This window comes from Eufriesea mexicana, unplaced genomic scaffold, assembly GCF_001483705.2.
Source record: "Eufriesea mexicana isolate 0111107269 unplaced genomic scaffold, ASM148370v2 scaffold10819, whole genome shotgun sequence".
NCBI lineage: Eukaryota > Metazoa > Arthropoda > Insecta > Hymenoptera > Apidae > Eufriesea > Eufriesea mexicana.
The window spans coordinates 36976-64207 of NW_016918457.1; the positions used below are offsets into that span (position 1 = coordinate 36976).

General features: G+C 34.7%; 2 protein-coding genes across 5 annotated transcripts in view; one reads left to right on the forward strand and one right to left on the reverse strand.

Moving 5' to 3' along the window:
- The first annotated feature begins 991 nt into the window (after positions 1–991).
- Positions 992–2216, forward strand: LOC108553504 (uncharacterized). The gene is made up of 4 exons (XM_017908427.1): positions 992–1187; positions 1263–1481; positions 1891–1981; positions 2039–2216. Exons 1-4 carry the CDS (start codon positions 992–994, stop codon positions 2214–2216), a joined length of 684 nt encoding a protein of 227 aa, XP_017763916.1.
- A 1232-nt stretch (positions 2217–3448) lies between these two features.
- kkv (hyaluronan synthase-like protein kkv) overlaps positions 3449–27232 on the reverse strand; it is a 55059-nt gene continuing 31275 nt past the window's right edge. For 3 of the 4 annotated variants that reach the window (XM_017908454.1, XM_017908452.1, XM_017908453.1), the window contains 17 exons: positions 26011–26220; positions 24986–25330; positions 22738–23129; positions 20291–20558; positions 19689–19951; positions 18949–19159; positions 18592–18839; positions 17895–18087; positions 17178–17332; positions 15907–16212; positions 13731–13978; positions 12287–12599; positions 11406–11582; positions 6532–6699; positions 5531–5759; positions 4635–4913; positions 3449–3823 (listed from right to left, as the gene is read on the reverse strand). In XM_017908454.1, coding sequence (XP_017763943.1) covers positions 3741–3823; positions 4635–4913; positions 5531–5759; positions 6532–6699; positions 11406–11582; positions 12287–12599; positions 13731–13978; positions 15907–16212; positions 17178–17332; positions 17895–18087; positions 18592–18839; positions 18949–19159; positions 19689–19951; positions 20291–20558; positions 22738–23129; positions 24986–25330; positions 26011–26220 — 4088 coding nt within the window. In that variant the 3' untranslated portion in view covers positions 3449–3740. Of the gene's footprint in view, positions 3824–4634; positions 4914–5530; positions 5760–6531; positions 6700–10644; positions 10822–11405; positions 11583–12286; positions 12600–13730; positions 13979–15906; positions 16213–16771; positions 17078–17177; positions 17333–17894; positions 18088–18591; positions 18840–18948; positions 19160–19688; positions 19952–20290; positions 20559–22737; positions 23130–24985; positions 25331–26010; positions 26221–27232 lie in introns of all 4 variants that reach the window. The other variant, XM_017908455.1, reaches the window with a different exon arrangement.

Consider the following 27232-nt stretch of genomic DNA (forward strand, 5'->3'; position numbering starts at 1 on the left):
CCTCCACTGTTCGAATATCGCTGACAAGTCGGTGCATCCTGCTCGATACGATTTTACATTCTCGTTATTTACCATAATACCTTCTTGCGACTTTTTCACTGTTTCCGTAGTATAAAAATTAACATTCTATAATACACAACATTACTTAGTGATAGCAAGGAATCAACGGTGACTGTAACGGTAGTCTTCAACAGCGATTGCCAATTGGTTATGTTTCCGACACGAAGGACATGGTCGGTACCGAAAATGTCTTTTGTCGAATATCAATGGCAACGCTTTTGGACAATGCTCGCTATTTGTACTTACAGCTGTATATTCCATTATAGTTCTATTAGTACTGTTAAAGTGAACTGGATAGTTATCAATGTTCTCACTGACGTTGACAGTTGCACGAACGTTCTCTGCTGCTATTACCATGTGCATCGCAATCAACTTACAAATCACAATGAGAAATTTATTTTGCATAGCGTCATATCAAGTACGTTCATTGATATTTTCCCATTTCTCGAACGCATTCATATCAATTCTGTCGCGAATCATCGTGTCAAACGAACTGTTACGCCGACGTATCTCGTCTTGCTGCAGTTCGACCGACTATCGATAACTATCGATTTGCATATAGGTTAACTTTGTTGAATACGTGTCTTCGATGTATCGATATACCTTCAAACATCGTTATATTCGCCTCGTTGCATACCAGTCACGTTAAAGTCACGTATTAAACATTTATCTCCGCGAAAATCACGTTATTTCAGCGGTGAGCACAATGGAGATTAATTTTGAGGCTAGGTACGGAAACAAAAGCGACGATTATTTTCAAACGATTTAGTCTGACGTTATCGATTAATGTCGATTCGATGACATTGATCGCAGATAATTATCCTTGGTTATTGTTATTATTCGACAATTCAGAATAGTTTTAAATACCTGAACGATATTGTATATCCACATATTCAATCGCAGACGCGATAAATATAGTAAAATCGATCCCATGATTTTGGAATCCATTTTCTCCTGCACAAATTTAACTCTGACATGCGGATCCTCTATTTATATCCTGGTGAAACACTCTTATGCACGACACTCCAGGTTCTTTACCCATCTCACGTATGCCTGTATCGGGATCGCGATGATTGGGTCCCGATCCCTGATCGTCCTGGCGTACAAACTCTTCTTCAAGGAGTATCGTAAGTGGATCTCAAGTGGATTAAAAGTGAACCGGTTTCGAGGCTTGTCTCGCCACGAGAATCCTTATTTTCCAGCGTTCGATCCGGTCATGATGGAGTTCGAGGAGGAGAAGAGTAAGGGAAGACTGAATGTTTTAGACGAGATCCTGAGGACATTGAGCATGGCCGGCTTAATTTATTCCCTGTATTCTTGTCACGGGTATTACGTGCTAGGTGTCTGTGTTGTAACTACCTTGTCAATTTTAGACGCGATCAAACTGCATAGGACGAGGAGACAGTCTGAGGTATTTCTGAGCTGTTGCGTGAAATTTTTTCGTCAATTCTTAACTGTCAGGAATCGAAAAACATCACGTATAAATTAATTAACTCGATTATTCTCGTCACTTGGAAACTATAAAATAATAAATAGGAAATTATTGTGATACAAGGCTCTTCGGGAATATAAAATAATATAAATATTGAAGTACATAATATTTTAATATTTAATATAAATATTGAAATGTTTAATATTTTAATATTTAATATAAATATTCAAATATGTATGTAATAAAATTGGTAGCATCGTTTAATTTTGTCACTCTGATAAAGAAGATTGCTATGAATTCAGTTGCACGTTTAAATATCGAAATGAAGTTTTAAGACAATTTTTCTTTTTTTTTTCAGGAAATTAATATTCAAGGTTTCGTCGATTATATTTCACGAGGTTCGCGTTTCGAGTCACCGTCCCAATCGAAGCCACTCTACGACACAAAGCTGAATATTTTCAGTTGGGCGATTATCAGTGGATGGTTCGCGTAAGTTCGTCTTTAATGGTAAATTAATTGCAGTTGGTCAGACTTTGCGATATTCAGGTACGCGGTAGGTAACAATTACGCGGTAGTAGCGAATTATCCTTTGCTTCTGGCAAACTGGGCCCTATCTCCTGAGGGATTTTATCAAGGATGGACTGTACGTCGCAGCATTAACGATTACTTGATGGCGAGTTACGTTATGTGCATGACAGAAGCCCTGCGACAAACTGACACGTGAAAATTTCTGATTATTTTACACGTGTGTACACTCTTCTCAATCACTTTAAATACAATTAATAAAATTGTATTGCACGTATTACACTATCTGACAATATTTTTTAGAATCGAGGTTCCATTTGTTACAAGATAATCTCACACTTAGTGTCAAGATAAAATAATTTTTGATTATTTATTTCCTCGTTTTAATTTAGTATTATAATTATTTAATCGCCTCATTGAAAATGCATATAAATAATAAATCAAGCACGCAGAAGAAATAAAGAAAAATCAAAGAAGAGTACGAAATTAATCGAATCGTGTGTTCAAAATTTATTTCCGACTCTCAAATCTTCGACTATGAGAATCTATGTAATTAATAAAATAGATACAGAAGAATAGAAATAAATAGAAATCTTGGAGCAGCATAAAAATGCTCGAGTTAAGTATTTTAAATTAATTTTCAATTTTCAAGTGTCCGATTTTAATATTCAAAATTCATTCTCGACATATAGATCTTCGAATAAAGATCTGTGTAATCCTCAAATACAGCGGAGAAGTAAGGAAAGATGAGAGAAGAAGAGAAACTAAGCCGAGTGAATGCAGAATTGGCTGCTGGTGGTTCGAACTTTATTTCGTTTCCAACCAATGCGATTTTTCTTTACAGGCTTATCCTTACATGTACGCACGCGGTATGTACAAAAATTTGTATATCTATTAAATACAATACGTATATTTATATAAACGGCGGTATCACGTTTACAAGAGTAGAAGGAATGTAAGCGTCGTCGCTGTGATTACTGTGTCACACGTGAGTGATAACGTATGTATACCGATTGACACGACACGAGTTAACAGGGCTATTACGTTCGATTAACACCCAGAGAATTCGATTCACTATTCTGTGGGACCGTGCATCGTCTTACGGCAGTAGCTGCATCGGGTAATATCGCTATTCACCGGTCAGTTCATTTTCCTTAAACATCTAATCACGAGTAAAAAAAAGGAAAGAAGAAGAGAGAAAAAGAAAGAAAAACGAAAGATAAAGATAAAAACGTTTCCTCCTCAGGACTGTCTTTAACCCGTAGAATTTTGAAGGCCCTCGCGTCCATCTTGGTACTATAATATATAATATTTATTACACGATAACGCAATAACCTTCGTTGCGTGTATTTCTTTTTTACTTTTCTTATTTTTTTTCTTTTCTTTTTTTGTGGAGTAATATTTATTACACGATAACCTTCGTTGCGTGTATTTCTTTTTTACTTTTCTTATTTTTTTTCTTTTCTTTTTTTGTGGTCGAGTTTAGAGAAGAAAGGAATATTTTCTATCTTCTTTTCTGTTTCGCATAATAAATAAATAGGGAGTTTAAAGACGGCCCTGTTCCAGTTCACTTCGTCATAAATTAGTCTACTCGAAGGCAGTCTTTTCGTACTTTTCTATTCGCTCTTACATCGTATGTAATCGAATAATTAATAGGTAATTGCTAGAGGTTGCGCTAGTGAGCGCGATGGTATTCAAATGGAATCTTCACTAGGATCGAGTTTTAGTGTCTACCAGAGAAGCTGTGGCCGTTGATGTCTTCGTTCCTGATTCTCGTGGATCCTCCAAAATGGCCATAATGTTCATCTGGAAAGATCAAAGAGAAGTCTCTCAAGTTTCAGGTCGATTAATAAAATGTTCTTGCTATTAATTGTTAGATTATCTTACTTGGTTAGTATCGATGGTTTCAAAATAGAAAGGATATGTAGTAACTTGTAGGAAGATATTAGAGTGTTAAATGAATGCGCGAAATAATTAATGAAATAAGTAGTTTATTTCTTTTATGTTAATTTTAAATTTAGCGAATATTTAATAATTTCAAATATAATCGTGGTTTAATAATTGAAATTATAATAAATATGTTTAATACAAAAGAAATAATATTTCATAATTTTAAATTTAGTGAATATTTAATAATTTAAAATATAATCGTGGTCTAATAATTTAAAGTATAATAAATATGTTTAATACAAAGAAAATAATATTTCATAATTTTAAATATAATATTGAATTAATTAAATATAATATTGAAATCTGATAACTTAAAACATTCTTAACATACCTAACAAAAAGGAAATTAATATTTTATATTTCTGAATATAATTGAAACCTAGTAATTAATATTTAATAATTTTAAACATAGTTAATATTCAACACCGACAACTTCATTCAACATTGAGCAATTTTAATTCTTTCTAAATTGTTAGTAATGATTAAAATATTATTAAAAAAGGAAATATGTATATTTGTTATTGCAATAAATAATTTTAAAAAGTGACATAATTATCTCTCGATAACCAATCACTACTTGATTTAGTACTTTTGCAAGGATCGTGCACATTCGTGAGAATTTTTTTAGTCAAATGTTTGCGTTCGATTGTTTGAATTTAGGACGTACTCTGTCCTAAATTGTGAAGTCTGAGGCTACTTCCGGTGTTTTCGTCCGGTTCGTAGGCAGAATTCGTGTGGCCCCCATGATTATCGAATACATCTTTGACTGAAATCTGACTGCTCCTAGAGGGACGACCCTGTATTCCCAAAGGATTGCCAGCCACACCGAAGATGTTATTCGCTCCTAAGGTTTGCATCTGCGATTTTCGCCTCAGTGCAATCCTACGATCCTCGAATGCTTTGAAAGCCTTTGCAGAGCATCTAGTTGACATGTTCCTTGGCAGATCTAAGAATAGCGACATCAATTCGTCGATGAATGTTCCCTTATATCGAGATACTTTCGGAATTTTATTAACGTTCAGCATAATATATATTTTAAAATTATTGGGAATTATAAAAATATTAGGTTATCCTAATATTTGGAAAACAATTAAATAGTTAGTAAATAAAATAACGTAAATCGAGAATGGCAAAAGTAGAGTAAGAAAAATAAATAAAATAAAGTAAACTAAGTGAAATAAATAAAATAAACAAAAACGAAATAAATAAATATAAGTAAAATAAATAATTAAATTTAAATTAATTGTACATTTTATAATTATTCATCATCTTTCTACTAAACTTCCAAAGTCTTCTGCATAAGAGAATACTATGCTAAGCTTCATTGTTTAAAACTCAGCTTTTACAAAATGTATATCACTCAATGCAATCTTACTAAATTACTATAATTATTAAAAAAAGATTGAGAAAATGTACGATTTTCAACGTGTTTTAACATTTTATGTAATTTTGTTCTTATAGATCATAATGGTTGCTAAATTTTGGAAAATTTATCCGCACGAATTTCATCAATTTTATCAATTTCATGACGATGCAAAAATATCGTGGAAACGTTTTACATACCATTACCATTGGACAATCTGCTAAATCGTTGCCTGAAGGCGACATCAAGTGTATTGATTGCCTGCGTTTTTCTACGGCTCTTTTCGAGGTTCCTTATGGTTTTTCTCCTTCCTGGACCGCTACCACTACCCTCCTCGTAGTCACCCTCCATACCGTGTAATCTTTGCAAATCCCTGGCAATTTCCACCGCATGCTTAGACAATAACGCTTCCTCTGACAAATCCTTTGCCTGGAGAATTAAACGTACAAAGTTAGAAATCAATCGCGTCAAATCTCTATTTAAAAATTTTAATTATCTTCATAATCTAGAATCCCTGTTCCACCCCTGACACTATGAAAGTAAAAGCAATGAAATGAAATAACAGACTAAGGATAAGTAAAAATAGAATAGCAAAAACGAGGAAGAATAAAATAGTAGAAACAAGTAAAATTAAAAATAACAAAAATAGGTGAAATAATTAAAATATCTACAATTTTAATATGTACTCTGCATTTAAATCTCCACTGTCTTATAAGAGATGAAACAATTACGAACCCAAAACTCATAAAGAATTAAATAGCTCATTAACACGTTAAGTACCACGCTGGTCCTCAGGAACTGGCCCAAACTAGGACCAAAAGGTGCTAATTTTTGGTATTAAATTCTTGGCCATTTTTTGACCTAACGTTTGGGAATTCCTGTTATAATAATTAGTACAGTATCTCCGAGTTTTATGAACACTTCGCCGAATCTGGGCTTGAACAGAACAGCAAACAAAATGGACTGGACACTTAACGTGTTAATTACAATAATCATGACCAATTACGAAATTTGTGAAACTAAGTGAAAAATTTGAAAGAAAGAAATTTTTCCCTCATTTCGTACTATGATATATTTATTATTCACACCATGAGTCTATATAAAGATATTGATGTAAAAATATTGATTTCAAATAACACGTGACAGTCTTAGGGAAGTCGAACTTCGGTGAACGTGACCAGGAATGTCTATTGACACGTACCTTCCTACAACAGTACCAATCCAAGCTGGTGCTGGCTAAAATATGAGCGAACGTTCCAAATCGATGGAACAGCATCGCGGTGAATTGAATAACCAATATCAACGCAAAGAAGAACACAAACACCAGACCGATTGGCTCTAGCTGTAGGTACTCCTTCGTGATGTGTACCTACAAGACATGTTCATCGTTAAAAAAGAATTGCCAATAAATGAAGCATGGTACGAGCCGAAATATAAATGGAGGCGTAGGAAGGGAACACGTAAAATAGTTTGCGGTCTTTGTTATTTTTCTCATTGTTACCTCACTACGAAATGAAACACATACTTTCTACCCTTTGGGTAAAAATACCTTATTATATAGAATTCTCTACTCTTATATGTATATTAAATAATTATTAAATAATTAAAGTGGCAATTATATGACAGTCATTGTTGTAACTATCGACGTTAACGTAGTGAAATAACAATTTCTTTCCTGATCGTACTAAAGACAGTTTTCAGAAAATAGTATAATATTATGAAATTTTGTGGTTTAACCCTTTGTGATTTAACAGATCGAATACATCATATCTTTTAAATAGAGTAAAATTGTGTGTTGAAGTGTTATGTATGTATATATATGTATAAAATGTTAGGTAAAAGGTATTTTGTAATTTATGATATTGTTAAAGAATAATAGGAATTTTTTGAAAATATTCGATCTAGAAAGTAAAAGGGGTTATCACTCTTGGGGTAACTTTCGATCGCAAAGGGTTGGTCAAATTTTAGATAAACAATAATCCAGATTTTTTTGTCAGTATGATTAATAGATCGAAATTGATCTTTTATTTTAACCCTTCATGTGCAAACCAGAGAAATTCGTGTCCTATCGAGTCTAAATTATTTGTCTTCGAATTTGTTTAACTATATTTAAATATATTTTAATAAAACATTTGTTAAAATTTTGATCGCGATTTTATTTGGAATATCTAAGTGTTTCAACACTAGAACTACCAAGAAGATCAGAACAATTTCCTCCAGACATTTAATTCTTGTAATTTTTTAAAACACAGCTATTTTTAATAAAATTAAATGTATCTTCTCTTTAACATGCAAACATGATTATACATAGCTATTTATTTTCGTCATATTATCTTCAGTAGCTATTTATCTCTATTTAACTACTCGCTGTAGATCAGTAGCTCTAGTATTAAACAATTATTCGTTAAAAAACATACAGGACACAAATTTGCATAATTCTCTGGTTATAGAAAAAAAAAATCGCGTGTCACATTTTCAAAAATCTTAATATTTTCATTAACTGGCATACAAAGTATACTATTTACATATTTGCCAAAAAAAGAAGTGGATGAAGCACATTTAATACGTTCAAAAAATTATGAAATTTAATAGTATACTAAAGATAGAAAATTCGGAATTTTAATAAATATCTGGAAAGTGAAAATATGTAACACACGACGTTCTTCTTTACGAGCACGGAATTAGGGTAGGGAAAAGACGTTTCCACGATAAGGGCTAAACGAAACTGGTCGTTGATACGATCAGGAGAACCGCAGAAAACACACATATCGTAAAACAAGTCTAGACACATATACATATATAAGCCACCGTTTAGTTACATTGACGGTAACTCGTTAGTGGTGCTCCTCTGCTGCCATACCTAGCAGTGCGTTATCAGAATTAGACACATGAGAGACGTGAAACGGAAACCTGTGTAATAATTCCTCCCTCGTTCCTATTCAACCAGGTGAGCGTAAAAACGGGCCCTCGGGGTGCTTTCTCGGCTATTTCGTGGTTTGTAAACCGTGCACGTGCTACTGTTCGTCGAACAACAAGAACTAAGTTTCTAATACGAATCTGTGCTCGACCACGAGAGAGCCAAAAAGTGCATAGAAGCCAAGAGAACGTCGAGTAATCATAGAGAAAGTCGAAGGAATTTCTTGCTGAATAGAAGCTATAATTTTTATTATAATTTTCATTATATAAGTGTATTATAATAACAGAAGATGAGATTCCAAATTTCGAATATGTAAAGATAACTAGAATAAATATTAAGTATATTTCTTTTTTATTAAAAAAATTACAATTTCAGATTTTTTGATTTTAAATATTTTAAAATATTAATAGCAAATTAAGTTAGATTGATCTTGTTTATGCTAATGGGAGTTATCATTTCAGAGTTTGTTTCTTTGAATATTTAGAAATTAATAGTACATTTAAAATGACGAATATTTAAAAATAAATGGGTACTTTGAATTAGCAAATGTTTAAAAGTTAATAAAAGATTTAAGATAATAAACGTTTAGGAACGATTAATAAATTTAATACAGTAATTGTTCAAAAATAAATAAATTTTAAACCAATCTTTTTAAAATCCGATCTAATAAATCGTAAGATTCCGGATTTCAGTTTCGCTTTTATGCAACATCTCGATTCGCCCTCAACCCAATTTTCCAAAATTATTTACACAGCCTTAAATTGCCATTCGGATTATTGGTCACAAATTACAAAAATTCCTCGCTCGTTCTCCAGACCTCGGCAACGTTAATCGACAAATATCGTTGTTAGTTAAGGTGAAGACTGGTGTGAGCGATCACGCTTAACGACCACAATATCGTTTTACTTTTTAAAAAAGAAACAACAGATCAAGGGAAGAAGGAACGAGGAAGGATTGTGGGATTTTAATTAACAAGGCGATCGATGTTATTTGAGCTAACTAGTTTCTAGTCAGTTGCCTGGTTCCGCCCCAAGTTTTCCATTCGTTCCGGGAGTACCTGTGCAAACATGTTAATGGTAACTCGCCACGTGCTCATGATCCACGTTATTGACAAAACACAGACATGTCCCAGCAAGTGCAACATTATCACCGGGTACCATTTTCCAGCGTGCTCCGATGCTCACTATTACTGCGATCCTTTTCTCCGTGTACTAACCGTGTCCTGATTTTTAGCAATTTCCTTGAAGCTTTTAGATAAGGTAATTCTTAAGATGATCGAAAACTGAACAATATGGTGATATAAAAATATCCAATTTGGTTAAATTTAGTTGACAGTAAGGGACATTTTAGTTTGACACTAGAAGTACTAAATAAACTATGTATCTAAATATAATAATATAATAAATATAAGTATAAAATATAACAAAAATAAATTACTACAAATATTATTAATTTAGTAAATTAATATTAATATTAATAATAGCAAAAGTAATATTAATGGAAATAAATATAAAAAGGGAACATTTTGAATAAAAATTTAAGATATTAATTTTTCCAAAAGTAAATTTTCCAATTAATTTTTCCTCACCCTTTCGATAACTACAGAAATGAGAAATGATATATGTTTTCGTTTTCTATAATTTAGTAATTCTAATGCCAAGAGGGAGAGAGAGAGAGAGGGGTCTAGTAGAAGTCTCTCCTCGGTAATTTCATATTGCCTCAATTAGGTAAATTAATGTAACGATATAACGCATTATCTCTTACCAAACTAAGACGTATAAATACTCGATGTTAGTAACAACAAAGATAACAGATTAGATCACACACGCGAAACAGTGGGCTCGGAAATTGCTAAAAATCTAAACGTACAGAAGAAGCAACTCGGGCAGCAAACTCTCTATGCCTAGAATCTGATCTAAAAGGCAAAGGGTACTAATAAATCTCGCAATCGCAAGCTCGATTCTATGATATCTAAACGAAAGCTCTAAACCGACGATGTCTCTCCGCTACGTGATCCATCTATAGCAAATTTCTAGAAGAGCGACACTCAGAAAAAGGAATCTTTCGTATAACTCGCTCGATGATCCGTGGAAAACGAAGGATCCACGCTCGAATATCTCGATCTGACGATTCAACAGGCCCTCCTGTTCCTCTGTAACATTACGTTCACGCGCGAGACCGATCAATTTTGATTCATTGCCGCCATAAAATCGCGCAAATTCTTCACATAATGAAACGAACGTAAACGACGACGTGAGATGGAAAAAAAAATAAAAAAAAAAATGAAAGAAAGAATAGGAAAATTGAGAACGAGCAACGGAGCACACGGAGGTGTTAGTCTCCCGAGGCATCAGTGAGACAGCATCTCTGTTTTTCGTTTGGAACACTAGCAGGTACCTCCGAGGTCTCTTCAATGAAGGTGATATTCGTCTTGACGCCGAGTGGCCAGACAACGTGCAGCTGATCTTTGTTCAGCTGCAGCAAGAATACGATCAGAACGAACAACGCATTGAACATAAAAAACGCGAACACGCTCTTGTTCCGCAGCTCGATTAGGTCACCGGCAATGCGAGCCTATGGTGGGCGAGTGATGAGAGAGAAAAGAAAAAAAGAAAACATAGATTAGCAAACATATGAAGAAAAATACGCTCCGTCCGGTCGATCGTTGATCCGTCGGCTCCTTTCGAGTGGGATCCTCTGCGAGATCGTGTAGTCCTTTAGAGGTCTAGCGCTCTTTGGAGGTCTAGAAAGCGACTGGATAAGCGACGAAAGGGGAACGCGAGAAAGGTGCAACGAGATTTTTCACTGCAAAACCATTTCAATGCTTAGACTTCTACCTGATGCTGAAATTCTTATTGATCAATTTCGTTCGTGTTTACGTTGGTGTCTTTCATCGTCTTCTCGGGTTAGACGTCTCTTTTAGGTATAGATTCTTTAGCATTTGAAACGTTTTGCCGAGGAGAAGCCAGACAATCACATGGACGAGTCGACTAAGTGGATAGACTCTGCTTGTTTTTCTCTTTTTAAATGTCTGTTCACATTTTTCTTTCTTTTTTTTTTTTTTTTTTTTTTTTTTTTTTTTTTGTTCTTTTTGTTTTGGGCAGGTGGGACGAGATCAAAGGAGCGGGACAACTCGACGTGGACGGAGCGGTCTTTACCTCCTGCGAGCGCTCGTCAAAGGTGATGTTCGTCTTGATACCGAAAGGCCACTTCACGTGCAACAAATTTTTGTTTAATTGCAGCAGAAAGACGATCAGGACGAAGAGGGCGTTCATCATAAAAAACGCGAAAACGCTCTGGTCACGTAGGTCCTTTAGATCTTTGGCGATTCGGGCCTGACGTAAGTAGCATGGATCGATTATTTTTATTCTGGGACTTGCAAAAGTAGCTTGCGTTAATTTCTTATTTTATCCGCGAAATGATCGGCTGGCAAATATTTTTGCATCTTTTTCTTTCATATTTCGCTGAAGCGTAAAAATTTCGACAAATTTTGTAAAAGCTACTTTACATGACACGCGAAGTTACTGTTACTCTTTGAAAATACTGTAAAGAATACTTGATGGAGAATTTGGAAAGCGTTTGCAAGAGATAGTTCCATTTTGATTCGAGAAAGTTACATAATCAAACTGTTTCGAAAAATTGGAAATGAAAACTATACTTTTCGGTTGTAAAACGTATTATACTTTCACACGAGAGAAACAAGTTTCCAATTACCTGGCAAAATAAACAAAATTGAATTAATAAATATATCGTTTATTCGATTAACAATACTAAAAAAAATGAATCGACGACTAAAATAATTTGCATAAATTACTTTAAATAATCATCTTTTATTATCGAATAATTACTAGTATTTAGGAACTTCGAGCAATTTTAAAATGAAACAAATTTGTCATTCGAGATTTTCAAAAGTATCGTGAATCTATGTTTAATTGAATTTTTAAATTAAAAAAATAAAAATAAAATAAAGATTCTTTTTAAATTCAAAGAGACAAGTGTGAAAGCTACGAATTGCAACATGCGAGTTCAAACCTCTTACCTTTTCTGCCTGGTCCTCGTCTATAGGGTACAGATACATATCCAACAGATCTTTCCAGAATTGCTCCTCCTGCAGGGATAATACTTCGATCTCTCCTTTCTTCAGCCCTTCGTCGCTCAGCCAATATGGCCTGCTGAGGAAGCCGCTACCCTCGCGATTGCCTGCGGAATTTTGACTGGTCACCGTTTCCGCGTCGCTGTGAGAATCGCTATTCTTCGCAGGATTCTCGTTAATGGGGTCCAAGTGATCTCCTGCCCGTGAGCCTGCAGATGATACGCGACGACGACTCGCCACTCCATGGGGATCTGCAACTCTGGATCAGAAATTCGGATCGAATTAACACTAGAACTGGCAATCTACGTTGTGTATCTCGATATACAAGTAAGAATAATTAAGGTGGTATGACGAAAATTAATAGGTACAGTCGATTATAGAAGTATTAGACTTGGACAATGATGTCCCAGATTTTTGTAAATGAAACAGACTTGTTGGATTTAGACTTTGAAAATGAATGATAAATAAAATAAACGAGTGAAATAGTGAAAAGAAATAGGTATAGTTATTAAGAAGAAAGAAAGAGAGAGAGAGAGAGTGAGAGAGAGATTGAAAAATTAATTAGAGGTACGTTATAAGAAAAATTGGAGGCCAAGTGACAAAATTTTAAATAAAAAATTAAATTATATAACATATATAATATTTTATATTAATATTATTAATTATAACATACTTCCAATAATTATAAAAATAAAAAGTCCGAGATTTGGTCATTTCGACTACCTTGGTAAAAACGTATCCTCGTTATCGTTGGAGAGATCTCGTTATGTAACGAGTGTCTCGTGTTTCTATAAACGAATGGAATGTCGTGCAATCATTGTGACAACATTTTTCCCGGTTTGGCGCGATCGAACCAGGAAATGCATGACATTTGAAACTCGATTTCACATGAAGTATGCGCAACCAGTCGGTCGGGTGCATTTTAGCCATTTCAAGGAGTAAAAGTAGGAATTTGCGACTATCTTTAAATGTCTACTTGATTATGGAGAGTGAAATTAATTAGTAAAGTTTTATTTTGGAGAATTTCATTGGATTTCACGTGTTCCTAAATATCATGGAAACTTAATTGACGATATGAAATTTTTCAAAGTAATTGATAATTTGTTTGAGCACAAATTATGCATTTCAGGAATGTGTCTTAGGAATTACATATTTAAGTCTCTCAAAAGCCATTGGATAATTAAAAAGAAAGTATTACTAAAAGAAATATCAAATGTTAATATTATTATTAATAAATTATGAGTATTATGATATAATTAGTATTAAAGCATCTAATTAGAAAAACGAAGAGAAAAATATTATGCTCTATGCTTTGAGTTCATTGGCTAAATAATTTGTGAAATTAATTAAGAAATGCTTGAATTTTAAGGAGAATAAAAATTGACCAAACCTTTCGATGACTTCCAGACGTTTGTTCACAATTTCCAAAGACTCAGCAATGGCGACCAATTGTTGTTTCTCATTGGAGGTTTGTCCATGAGTGCAAAACATGCATTTGAACAACCCTGCCAAGGAAATTTCTATCGATCCTTCGTCGTCGTCGTTCGAACCTACGCCATTTTGAAGAAATCCTAGCAAAGACTTCTGCTTTGCCTTCCGTTTCGCTTCCTCGGCTTCCTTTTTCTCTTGTTCGAGTTCCTAGCGATTTAGCGAGAAAAGTGTGAAATATATTTATTTTAATTTCGATCATATGTACATTAAGCGATAAGAAAATATTTCTAGAACTAGGCGCAAAGCTCTTAATATCAAGAAGCTTCCCATTTGTGGTTACTGTAACTATTTGGGCACATGAAAGTTAAAATTCGTTGAAAAATAAAATTACATGCGTATAAATTTAATAAGGAATTCTATATGTATATTTTTTGGAAATTAATTTATATATGAATAATAAATATGTAAATGTGAACCATGTAGTTACAGTAAGCACTGCTTCTAAATAAAGTATGAAAGGCAGTACCAAGTGCGTCAAGAAATTATTCAGTGCATATGCTGCTAATTTATTAGTTACAATTATTATTGCATCTAGAGACGTGATACTAAATATTGTCAAATTTGGTACCTTGAAATAACTATCTTAGAGTAACAACCACCAGAATGTCGATAAACACATGTACATTTTAATTCATTATATGGAAAATATAAAAATTAATTCGTACAACCAAAACTAATCAGATTATTAAAAATAATAATTGATTAGCTTCCTCTATTCTTGAAGAATTTTTCGCTAGGCTATTTCCATGACAGATACCGTTCTCACAGGATCTAATTCAGTAATCCCGAGTGAACACGCATACACGTAATGCATTTAGTCGAATCGAGTGGATTTAATCGCATGGTTTAGTCGATTGATGTAGCTACCACTTACCCACCACTTATCTCAAGATAAATTACATCGATCGAATAGGGATTTAGGCGAGTATAGGTGTCAGCTACAGGAGCTTAGCGTTCCATATGAGAATGACATGAATTCACCAATCCCGTAATCGGAAGCACCTCGATCGTTTATTAATTTATTTTTCATCATTTTACAGTTATCACGATACGAAAATTGAAGTCTCAGAGAGTTTTCAACAATTTTCTTCTTTTTCCCTTTAAATAAATAAAACATAAGGTAGTGATTTGAGAAAATTTTAAAGAAAGCAATTGAACTAGATTTTTCCCTATGTAACTATATTACTACCAACTTCGTCGAATATCAAATTATCAATAGATTCGATTAAATTATCAACAGGTTAGATCGAATCAATGCATTACGAGTGCTTTACAAAGGAAATATACCAAATTAATTCTTTCCCAACTAAAAAAATTCGTACCTCTATTCCCTACATCTTACGCAGGAATGAAATACACTGTCGGAAGTAATTAATTATGAATTTAATTATCAATAGACTCCCTTCCGATATTGTTCTTAGAGTTTATTTCAAGGTACCTTTTATTAACCCTCTCGCTACGAGAAAGTATATCCTTCAATATCAAATACATATTTAATCACTAGCTAAAAATGTATATACACTTATTGACAAAGGATTAAGAATTTTTGTAAATTTGTTATTTTCTGTAATACGTCTATTAAAATTAAAAATAAACAATAAACAATAATTTCCACTCGAACACCTTGTGTTCTCATTGGAGGCCTACTTAAGCCTACCTTTAATTCTACTCTACCAGAAGGTAAATAATACACAAAGATTCACAAATCATTGATTTATACCTAAACGATACCATAAAGAATGTCATCGATTTTCAAAGCTTCGAATTCCTACATACCTACAGGATAACAAGCCGTCAAGTAGCAAAAATAAAAAATTATTTCGACAAACCGACGTATCGCAGTAAATTTTGCTTAAAAATGACCGATGCATACCAAATATGATGGAATTAATACATTAACCACGTAAATATTCGTGTTCATATTTCTATCCCTTCTCTTACCTGTCCCCCGTCCCAAAAATACTTTCAGGTACCGTAGCGAAAGGGTTAATGGCTCTCATAGGAAGAGCAAAGAAGAAGAAGAGGAAGAAGAGATTAAAGAATCGATTAGTCGGTTAAGAAGTGGAGATAATTACCAGAGGAGTTTTCTTTTTCACCACCTCTCTCGTGCCCCATGTAATGTCATTTAGATTAGCGATGGAATAAATGACAAGCAGCACGTACATCGATGGGACGGTGATGAAGTATATGAGGCTGTATAATAGACAGTACAACTCCGCGGGATGCATTAACCCGGTTATTGCCACCTGGCCTATTAGTAACATTAGAAACATCGTAGTCGGCGACAACACACCATCTGCGGAGATGCTAATCGCTGTCCCAACGACCACGGCGATCATCACCATACCGTACACGGTGCTGATCAGGCCTGCCACAAAAACCTACCACACCATTGTTAATTTCAGCTGTTATTAGTGACCGCGTGTGCGCGTGTGTCTATATGCGTGTGGTAATTTTCGGTTTTAGATACGTGTAAAAGGATTGATACGTTGAGGATATTGGAGTAAAAATTTCGAGCATTGGGGTCATAGCTAAACTGTGATAAATATATCACAGATGTATTTGACGTATTAGAGGTATTGTAGATCAAAGAGTTGTAAATTATTGTTCAATTATTGGTATTATTAATTATTATCAACGTATCCTCGACGTATCACATTCATAGCACGTATCCTCTGCAAACAAGTTAGAACGTACACCTGCAGACGAAGAAGCTGTATTCCTGCTCGTTTATGAAATCAAACAAAGCACTCGTCATCCAAAAGGATCCTTCCGGATATACGCGATTTACCACCACCACGTGTTCCCTATCCAACGACGTCATGATAAATTTACAGCCCCTCGAAAGTGACAAGCCTAGATTTAGCCAAGTGTCCTTCCCTTACTTTCAGAGGCAAATAAGTGTCAATTGAAAGCGATATGGAGGACTTTCTAACGAACCTTTTTGGTCTTTTTCACTTGGACCTCACGAGTTCCCCACGAGACGACGTTCAGGTTTATAATCGAATAGAGGATAAGGAGGAGGTACATAGACGGGATGGATAGGAGATAAATGATACCAGGGACGATACACCAAAACTCTTGAGGGTGCAAACAGGCAGCTATGAAGAAGGAACTGGACAGGGATATCAAGAATATGGCCGAGGGTGAACCGATACCGTCCTCTCCAAGTTGGAGGGCTGTACCTACGATCACGGCCATCATTATCATTGCGTATCCTGTCGAGAGTATCTGCGCGCACAGAAGCTGGAAGACAAGGACAAGAAAACAGAAACAAAATTGCTGGAACAGTGAAAGCTACGAGGGATTTTACAAGCTGAATCGTATCAGTGTTGGATCGACTTACCTGAATGTTCGCTTTACAAGTAAAACATACGATCATGAAGAGCAGAATAGGGATAATGTTATAGTAGAAGCTGGTCCAGTTGTCGATCTTGAAAGCTGCCACGAAGGCACCCACCAACATGAGGAAAATCGTACCTGGTCCTAAGATGGTCCCACCTGGAAAGATGTCGAAGGTTTGTCAGATTTATTTCTATTGTTCTAAGTTGTTTTCAGGATGATTTTATGAACCTTGTGAAGATCGAGAGAAAGATGGAAGGATAAGAAAAATATAGCTTAACCTAGTTTTTAAATTAATCCTCGTTTTCAAATTCTAAAATTCTCAGAGAAGCTGGACTATACTCTTGAATTGTTCTTTTATATTATTTATCTCTATCTATGGCCTGTGTTGTCACTCAAACTTTCAAATATCTCACTTAACACTCAAATGTCAGATATCAATGTGGCTGTCAAGTTTGATAGTGATCTCATTCTTAACAGTTGCTTGAAAGTAAGTAAGTTGCTTCGAGCAAAAATTCTCAATCCTTCTCTATTAAATGATCACCATAAACTTAGGCCATCTCAAGACCTGTTTAGCTTAGGACAAGAGACATCTATGCAATACTCACTCTGTTACAATAAATTATGGAAGATCAAATCATGGAAGTGATATATGTAGAAATTGTTACAAGAGTAATAAGAGAATAATGGTACAACAGTATTTAAAAAATGTACCACGTACCCATGAGCAAGATCTGATAAGAGATATAAGGCAGAGAAATATTATCGTTGATTTTAATCGTTCGTTTCGCGTCCATGAGAAGATCCATAATGTTTGCTATGGTAGAGGGTACCCATCGACGGCGTTGGTTGTAAAATTCATTGAAGCCTTCAGGTGCGTGGGTGTAGGCATCACTAGCTGCTGAATATTCTACCTGCAACATCAACGACACAGTTAAAATTATAAATAAAAGATACTGCAAAATATTAATTATTATCAAGCCTTAATTAAAAATTCAACCAATATTCTTTCATATACATCTACAAAATTATTATTACTCAGAGAAATTCGAATTAAATTAATAAAAAATATATTCGAACAAATTCGAGTATAAAGATCTATGCATTAATACTTCTCATAATTCTCATAATGTCTAACCTTGTCCAAGAATCTGTTTCAAAATCTACTACACTATAGTATGTAAAAATATCAAATATAATTATATTCCCAATTAAAATTAGATATATATGGAAAATATACAAAAGCTTGATTTAATGTTCATTTATCTGAAGAACTTGCATTACCCAAAATACCGTAATTCATGAAAAGAAGTTAGAAATAATACCTCGTACCAGTTAACTTCATTATCTCGTAACGTTGTTATATATTTCTACGTTTAATGAGATTCGACGACTCAAAGACCTTTCTCAGCACTCACCCTGTAACCACGTTGCAGAAGAAGCGTACATAGCCATCGATCCTCTCCTTGATCGTACTGAACATAATGCCTGGCCTCGTCGGATCTCGTCGTGTACTTCTTCATCACGTTGTCGTCCATCAAAGCTTTTCCTCTGAAGAGTGAAAAGCACCCGGGACTACAAAGTACACAACCAATCATGTGTTCGGTTGCCTTTTGAAGCCAGTGACCGATGGCGTACTCGAACATCTGATACCACACCATAGGACCTAATATCGTAAAGAAGGGATATTATTCCTCGAGAAAAAGTATTATCCATAAATTCCGAGCATGATCGCATTTTTACTGCCGGGTCGGGGGTGGTTTCGCGAGACCTACCTGAACCGACTGGATGGATGCGACCGCAAGCTGCGCCGAGGTTCTTGTTCTTCTTCATCAAATCCACGAGTAGTTTCACAGCGGCTGGTTGGAAGTCGATGTCACCATCGAGAGTCAGCAAATAGGTATTCTCCGCGATCACTTCCTTGCGGTCGACGCTAATTGGCAGCTCCATTAACCGATGTCCCAACAAATAGTACATGTACATGACCTGTGAAAGAACGAGTTAAAAATGTCTACTTATTTGTTATAAAATTCGCGTAAAATTTCTAATCCTTAGCACTTGATTTGACAAGCAATTACTCGATACATGTATGAAGTGTCAATAAACTTAAGAACCCTAGGTGTAAAAGGGCTATGAAAGAGAAAAGCAGTGATAGCGAGTAGGAAAGATGAAAATCAGGTGGGTCTGTAATATTTTCAGCGATTAAAAGGGTGAGGGGATTTCTAAAGAAAAAATTATAAAAAGAGAGGGAGAGATCCTGTCAAGATGACAGCATTGTGTCGAGCTTGGTAGCGAGAGGTTAGAGGAAGTGGTGATGAAAATTGTTTGGAGTTGCCTTTGTCTTTATATTAAACACATATACTCGTCACTCTTCAACCAACCGCTTTCTTTATATAACCTTATTTCAATAATAGTATATTTCAATAATAGTAGTTACTACATGTATCACATATATGTACACATACGAGTGCAAAGTAGAATTATAATATTTCTAATTTCGAGATAAAATCCCTACCTGACTCCAACGTTTTCGGTGACGAATCTTGCTCTTATCCTTCAAATGGGCGATCATCTTCGTTTTCCCAGGTAGAGTCCAAACTAATCGTCCTCCATACGGTGTCGAGTATTTCTTCGGTGCTCTGACGTGCATTCGCGTTTGATGGACGTCCGATGCAGCCTCGTCCAGAGTGCCCACCAGCAGTTTCACGAACCTGTTCACTTGCGACTCGTTGTTATCGTGATCCGATATCTCGAAGGCGTCATCGAAAAAGATGTGAGCTGTGTGGACAGAATTAAACGTCGTATTAACATAATAAAATTAGAACCAACATCCTGGTATACTATAAAACGTCAGCGTTAGTTGTTGCACAAATGGCTTCCAATCTTTTAGGACTCTAATTCTAGGATTTTAACTTAGGACTCTAACTCGCCTTTATTACAAGCATTCACTAAAGATACAGATCAAACTTAATTTTTCCCTCGCTATTCAATCGTCATTTTGTTCCCAATTATTCAGCAATATTACGATCTTTCACGACGGAAAGAGGGAGAAGCGAAAACGAGCTTTGGTCGGTACTGCGCGACTCAAGGGACCTTATAGGTTAGGTCTGCACTTACTCTCGAATTCATAGTAGTCCGGATCGACAACCTTGAGGTACTTCTGGGCGACACGTCGTGCACATTGATCCTCATCCAGCCGCAGGATACTTTTCAAGAATTCCATCATTTCTTCCTTGTTCTCGTGCCACATGGTCGCGCAGGCATATATCCTGGTTACATGATCGCTACTCTTTACAGCCGACGGGGGTGTAGTCGAGCCGTCCGTTTGCTCGTAGATGGTCTCATAATCCCCGTCTCCCTTTTCTTTCTCTATCTCCGCCAGATCCTGTCCAACAAAAATACCGCTTACTATCTCATGCAAACGATCGTGATTTCAAAGTCACTCGAGACTAGAACCTCCTTCGAGGGTTCGACGCGACGTCTCGAGGGTCGAGAAGAATTGCGATTCGACTTTTGATAATTTTAATGAGATTTTAACGAGTGCAGGATATTTTTAGTATTTAAGAGTGTTAGATCAGAGAGAATTGTATGTTAGAATTATAAGATAGTTCTTAGTCTTTAGACTGACAATGAGTTATAGTCAAGTTGTATTAATATCAGTGATAGATTGCTAAATTAGCCTTAGAATTATAATAAGCTCATTCATTTGCTTTTAATTATACATTATTGTTTATGATAATTAGAGATGGATTTGTGTCTGTATTGTGTTATGTTGTTTTTGTGTGTTCCTTTTCTATTCTGTCCCCTCTTTTTGTACTCTACATAATAAACAGCAATGTAAATATATTTATACTGTATAATACCATTGAATAAAAATCAGGCTATAGAGTAAAAATTGCATTCTAATAAATTATTGTAAGTCAGTATAATAATACGATTTAAATCCATGTGTGATGTATGATTGAACGTGAGTAAAAGTTGAAAATTGAAGATAGAAAATGACGATCATATATCGGTAATATATGAATTCGTATTATTGTAGGAATTTTTATAACATATTTCTGGAAGTAAATGATTTATTATTGGATCTAGCTTAACCCTATATTACTTAGAGTAGAACATTCTCGATATCCAATATGAGCTGGAACAATCTCTTATTACTGCTGCAAATAGATAGGACGTAGTCGAAGACAGGTTCACGATTCGAAGCGTCAGATAAAATGGTAAAAGGATTGTTTATGTCACGAGCACCTGTGGAAAATCGATTCTTGCCTTCTAAATAAACTCGTTCTACAGAATTCTGTTGTTTAGCACGTTTATGTAGGACAGAAATAGAATTTCGTAGATATCTTCTATCCAGAATCAAATCGCATAATTTTTCCTTTCAAAGGGAGAAACTTAATGGAAAACAAACAATTATGCACAACTGTTTCTATACAACGTACAACTTAATATTGTCCTTATGTTTTTGTTATATTTTATCATATTTTTGGAACTTTATATGTTATCTTAAAAATGAAACTACTTACGTTCTCTTTGAAGAATTAAAAAGTCAGATCTGAATTTAACTTAATTCTTGTTTTAAACCGTCGAATATATTAGTCATTCTTACGTACTATCTGTTCACAAGTATAAATCTTATGTAAAATCTCACCTATAAAAATATTATCACATTTTTATATCAGACGAAGCTGATATCCAGAGTAATACATTTTCCTATTTCGAATTCATGAAACTGAACAGTTATTTTCAACGAGGGTACGAAGAGAATCCGTACGATTCTATTTAAAGAGACATCCAGCACTGTTTTAGGGTTCGTGACGAAGGTTGACGAAAAGTGGTCCTGGACAATAAGGATGGGGAAATAAGAAGCTAAAAGTACACTTTGCCCTAAACTCGGTACTAAATTCATCAAGGAAGTTACTTAGTAGACCTTTCTCTCAATGAAGAGACATTAAATGCCGAGATAAGAGATTTACTCGAAGAAAATAAGGGTCAGTCGAGAAGAGACTCCAGCAGGAACAAAAACTAACAGAGAAGTGACAATATAAACGCAGAAGACCTTAATAGCTAAAGCACCCACTGAGAAACTCAAAATAATCGAAATATAATCCAAAATTATTTTTTTTAAACACTTTCTGCAATTAATTAACATAAATTTGAACAAAGGTGATTATCCTGACTCGCACTAGTAAAATGGTTACTAGCAAAGCTTAAAAGATTGAAAGAAATTAAACTAGTAATTTTATGGTGATCATGAAATGGGAAATTACAAGATTCTGTAAACGAGATAGAAAAATTACAGATACTCTTTTTAAAAAATATCAGTAGCCTTCATCTGTGAAAAAATTAAAATCCGATATTTTCTGACTCTAACCAAAGCAAAAATATAGTTATTATAGTTGCATGGACCACCCTGTATAAGCTTGTACAGACCAAAGTATAAGCTGTTTCGAGTTCTGCAAGGGTGAACTATTAAACGTGTCGGGGGACAACTACCCCTAACTACCTAAACTCTGAACATCGTTGCGTTAAGGGGTTTGAAGTCGTTCAAAACTGGTTACCTCGACTTTCACCTCCGGTTGGTCATCCCTCTTCCTGTTTAGGCCCATCGACTGATCGATCAGGAGTGAGTTGTACATGGGTACGACGAACAGCTTCTCCGTGGAAGCCAGACGTTCGCATTTCGGTGTCCACACGTGCAGGGTAATCCAAGTTTGCGACAGCAACCACAGCAGCCACACCCAGGCATATTGCTGCGACACGAAGTCGTTGAGGAAGTGCAATGGCGGCGACTCGTAGAATAGATAATCCGGAATGGTCCCGTGAAATATGCAAGGATCGCCGTTCCTCAGGCCACAGGCAGCGATCAATAGAGAGATCGACACTGGAATCGTCAGATTTACCGGGAACGCGTAGCTGAAACCTTGTATCAAGATCTTGCACGCGAATTTACCTGGAACAGACGAGAATTTTTGTTTAGGTATGTTTACTACACGTTTATCTTTTGTTCTTAATTTTGTCTGGTTTCGTGTTCGAGGATTTATAATATCCTGAAGATCGCTGAGTCTTCCTTGGTAATGTTCTTTCAAGGATTTCTTTTGAAGAAGGAATTTTAAAATTCGATATGATTTTGAAGAAGCTTTGCATCGACAAGACTGTGATTTTATTCAATTCATTAGTTAACCAAAAAGCCTTTGATTCTCTAATTCTTTTTGTAAGTTTGGGGAGTAATTTGAGATTCGAAAATTTATTCTTTGTCGAAGATAGGTTTTTGATTAAAATTTTTAATTGTACTGACGTTTTCGACTAATATCGTGGTGAGCTAATAATTTTACATAAATGGAAGGATCAGAACTTATTGGATTAATACATTATATTTAAATTTTTCATCGTTGTAATGGAATCGTACAAAACGAATATTAAAAATCATTTTTGTGTATATATATTTTTAGAGTAAAGTTCTGTTGCAGAATAATTACTATTTATAATCTTCTATGTACACAGCCAGGAAAATTATTTTTCAAAGTATTTATTTGGTGACAAACGTAGAATATAAAATGATTTGATTTATATACCTTATTCGATAAAAATTTCTGTTTCTAATTTATCATTAAATTTTCAATATTCCTTAATTTATATTAATTTGGGAATTAAAAATACTACGAATGGGTATCTGAAAGATTCAAATGACCTAGATTTCGTTATGTAAGATACTGATTCAAACGATGCCAAGCGATAATCAATCACCCTTATAAATCGCGCATAAATCTATGATCTAACAATCGCGAAGAAACGGAGGAAGTGTGTCACTCGTCGCGTAAGCCTTCTATGCTAAATTCCATACGAACGGTCTTGTGAATAAATAATAGCGGACGGTGAACTTATTGGTATTCACCCTACCAATGCGCTCGATATTAAGCCGGCATACGTTGAAACAGAAACGAAATCCTATTTCCAATGGACTCCGTACACTGTCGTCTCTTTCAGCTCATAGCAGTGGTTTGAATCAGCCATAAACGTAATAAGATACTCGAGTTCTAAAATATATCGATTTCTATTTGTTTATGTCAATAATTCATCGATCTCCGTTGATTCGACATGTTAATAAATAATTTCGTATCAATTAAATCCGATTTAATTTCGAAACATTGATAAATCTGAGTAAACTATACATTAACGATTAAAAACAAATATTAATAGAATTAATTTCAAAACTATAATAAAATTTTAATTAATATATATAATATATACTCATTCATATTTTATTTCTATTAAAAAAATTAATTATTTGAATATATAAAATATAATTGTATTTTTTTTAACAATCCTATAGTGGAAAAATTGTAAATTATTTAATATAGCATTTTTAGAACACTGTTTTTTGACATATCTTTGTAGAAAGTAAGGTTAACCCTTTGCACTCGGCGATTTCTTCATCACAGAAAAATAGTAATTGCCATAAAGTCGAGGATATTTTTAATAAAACGGTAAATAAGAAATCGTATGCAAATTAAGATGGAATTATTTTACTTCGATATTCCACGCATCTTTGAGTAATTTTTGATTTGATATATTAATTAACACCGATGTTTAGAATGTGATTAAATGGCAACTGAGAGACGCCTCTCGAATGCAAAGGGTTAAATAGAATTTGTGTCAAATTATTGTACGAATACCTTTTACTGACCGATATGTATTTATTTCCTGCTCGAATAATCGGTTCTACCGATACCAATATGAGAGTCAATGTTAACCTAGTAAATATCTATCTTTTCTTACAAGGGGAATGCTCCTTTGCAAAGTACTTACCGAATATGTACGTGAAGTAAGCACCGAATATTTGCAGCAGTAAAACATATATAGGAGTGTGGACGTCTGATAGTACAGGTGTTCTGTCGCTGATTTCCAAGATGTCTGCGGTGTCAGTGGTCCTGCTAGTGGCATCCAGTCTTACCGTCGATACCATGATGGTGTGGCTGCCGAAAGCGTCGCTCAGCATGGTAAATAAATGGCCAACAGTTTCGCCTTTTATATATAATATCAGCAAAGTGCTGATAAAGAATGCCACGATTTTCCAAAGCGATATAAACATGTAAGTGAAGTATCTCGTCACCCGCAATTCTTTCTTCACCCTTGCCAGAGATTTAACGAATCCTAATGGCAGGAACAGAAATCATTTTGACTAATGAATTACTCCTTTTATTAACACTAGAATTGCCACAATCTAGTTAAAATGACTGGTCTTGAAATTTTCCTTTTTGCAGTTACTACAAAATATTTAATTTTTTAGATTTTAATTTCAAAAAGTTTTTAAAAAATTAGGATTGACTCGTATCGAGATAGAACTGTAATTAATATACATACTCAGCTTCATCGTACCACTAAAATTACTATCTTGTATGTTTCCTTAGATTTAGAAACCAATTAAAGATTGGTAATTCTAGTGTTAATATTATATAATAATAACATAATATGTTAATATTATAGTGATAACAATCAAATAGTATTTTTGGACGAAGGCTTTACTAAGAAGAAAAAGAAAATGGTTGAAAGAGAGTATTAACTAAACGGATTGAAATCCCTGAAGAGACCAAAGATTTCATATCCAGAGAAAGAAGAAACGAAGTTTCTTCTGGGTTTTCGAAATAAATATTTGAAATACCCTCGTGACCATTTATTCCTCAGAAAATATCGTGTCTGCGTGTCACTCGAGGTGCTCCTAAGACTTTGATAGCTTTCCCGATCGAATTCCTCTATCATCGCGAGTATTCCTTATTCCTTTCACGCTCAAAGACAGTTTCTTAATGGCTTCTCGCCGATATCGTGATACTCACCGATCGGACTCTGCATCGAAACATAATTTTCCCACCAGCCGCACGAAACCATGAACAAAGATGGCGGTATGAGCCATAAGGAGGGCCGGGAACTGTTCAACAATGGCCAAAGGAAGAAACTTGTTCCCTGAGCGACGAGTGCAGCAACATCGATCAGCACCAAAACAAATCTCTTCGATTCGTCTTTGTTCTTGTTGCGGGAGAGCAACCCTTGAAAGAAACGAAAGTAGCCTTTATCTCGATTCAATAAGAATTACCTTTACATCGATAGCTCCAGCCGATTGACGTCTTCGTTTAACGAAGGATATCTCCTCGAACCTGAATCTGTAGCTGTGATCAATACTTAAATTTATTTCACAGTTTCCACATGTATGAAATAGTGTATTAAACGAAATTGAAATTATCGTGAAAGATGATTTTGGGAAAATAAAAGATTATTCTTTTTTTGTAATATACGTAATTTAGAGAAGAGGTTAGGAAAACTTGGTTAGGAAGACTTGGATTTCTTTTTTCTTCGAGATATTTCAAGGAAGATTACATTTTCAATTTTTATATAATTTGAAAGTGTTTTATAAGTGTGTTAAAATAAATTGGACCTTTTTTAAGGCGATTCAAAATTATTACTAAATTATAACTGCAAAGCGAAGAAAAAATTGAGCAGAACTGAGGATAGTTTCTTTAACTTTCAAGCAGATAATCGACAGATGGAAACCATTCGCTTATGACACGAGAACAGATCGGTATACTTTAGCAACAAAGTGGGGTCAACGCGGCACCGCAATGTACTTTCAAAATGCCTTATCCAATTGATTACAGTACTCGCCTACTCGACCATTTGCACGCTCCATCCACGATCTACTTTGAACTTTAAATACCAACTGAAAAAATCGTCTCTCCGATTGAAACCGTTGAAATTTACAATTCAGAAAAATTATACACCACGGTCTGTCGTTGAACTTTAAATATCACCTAAAATATGATCTCTTTGATTCCAATTTACAGGAAATATATCTCCCTATTCGTAATTTAATATTGAACTTTAAATATCAAGCGAAAAAATCATCCTCTTAATTTAACCTATATTCCAATTTTCAATATAAAATAATTACACGCTCTTGAGCTTTAAATATCAATTCAAAGGGTCACAATATGTTCTATTTAATTTTCGATTTTCGGTGTTTCGAAATATTTTTATTTCGAAACAGATTGACCCAGTTTTAAC

Coding starts and splice junctions, on each gene's coding strand:
- LOC108553504 (XM_017908427.1), top strand. CDS start 992: ATGATTTTGGAATCCATTTTCTCCTGCACAAATTTAACTCTGACATGC. Junction 1,482..1,890: donor ACAGTCTGAGGTATTTCTGA/GCTGTTGCGTGA, acceptor ATATTTCACGAG/GTTCGCGTTTCGAGTCACCG. Junction 1,982..2,038: donor ATTATCAGTGGATGGTTCGC/GTAAGTTCGTCT, acceptor TGCGATATTCAG/GTACGCGGTAGGTAACAATT.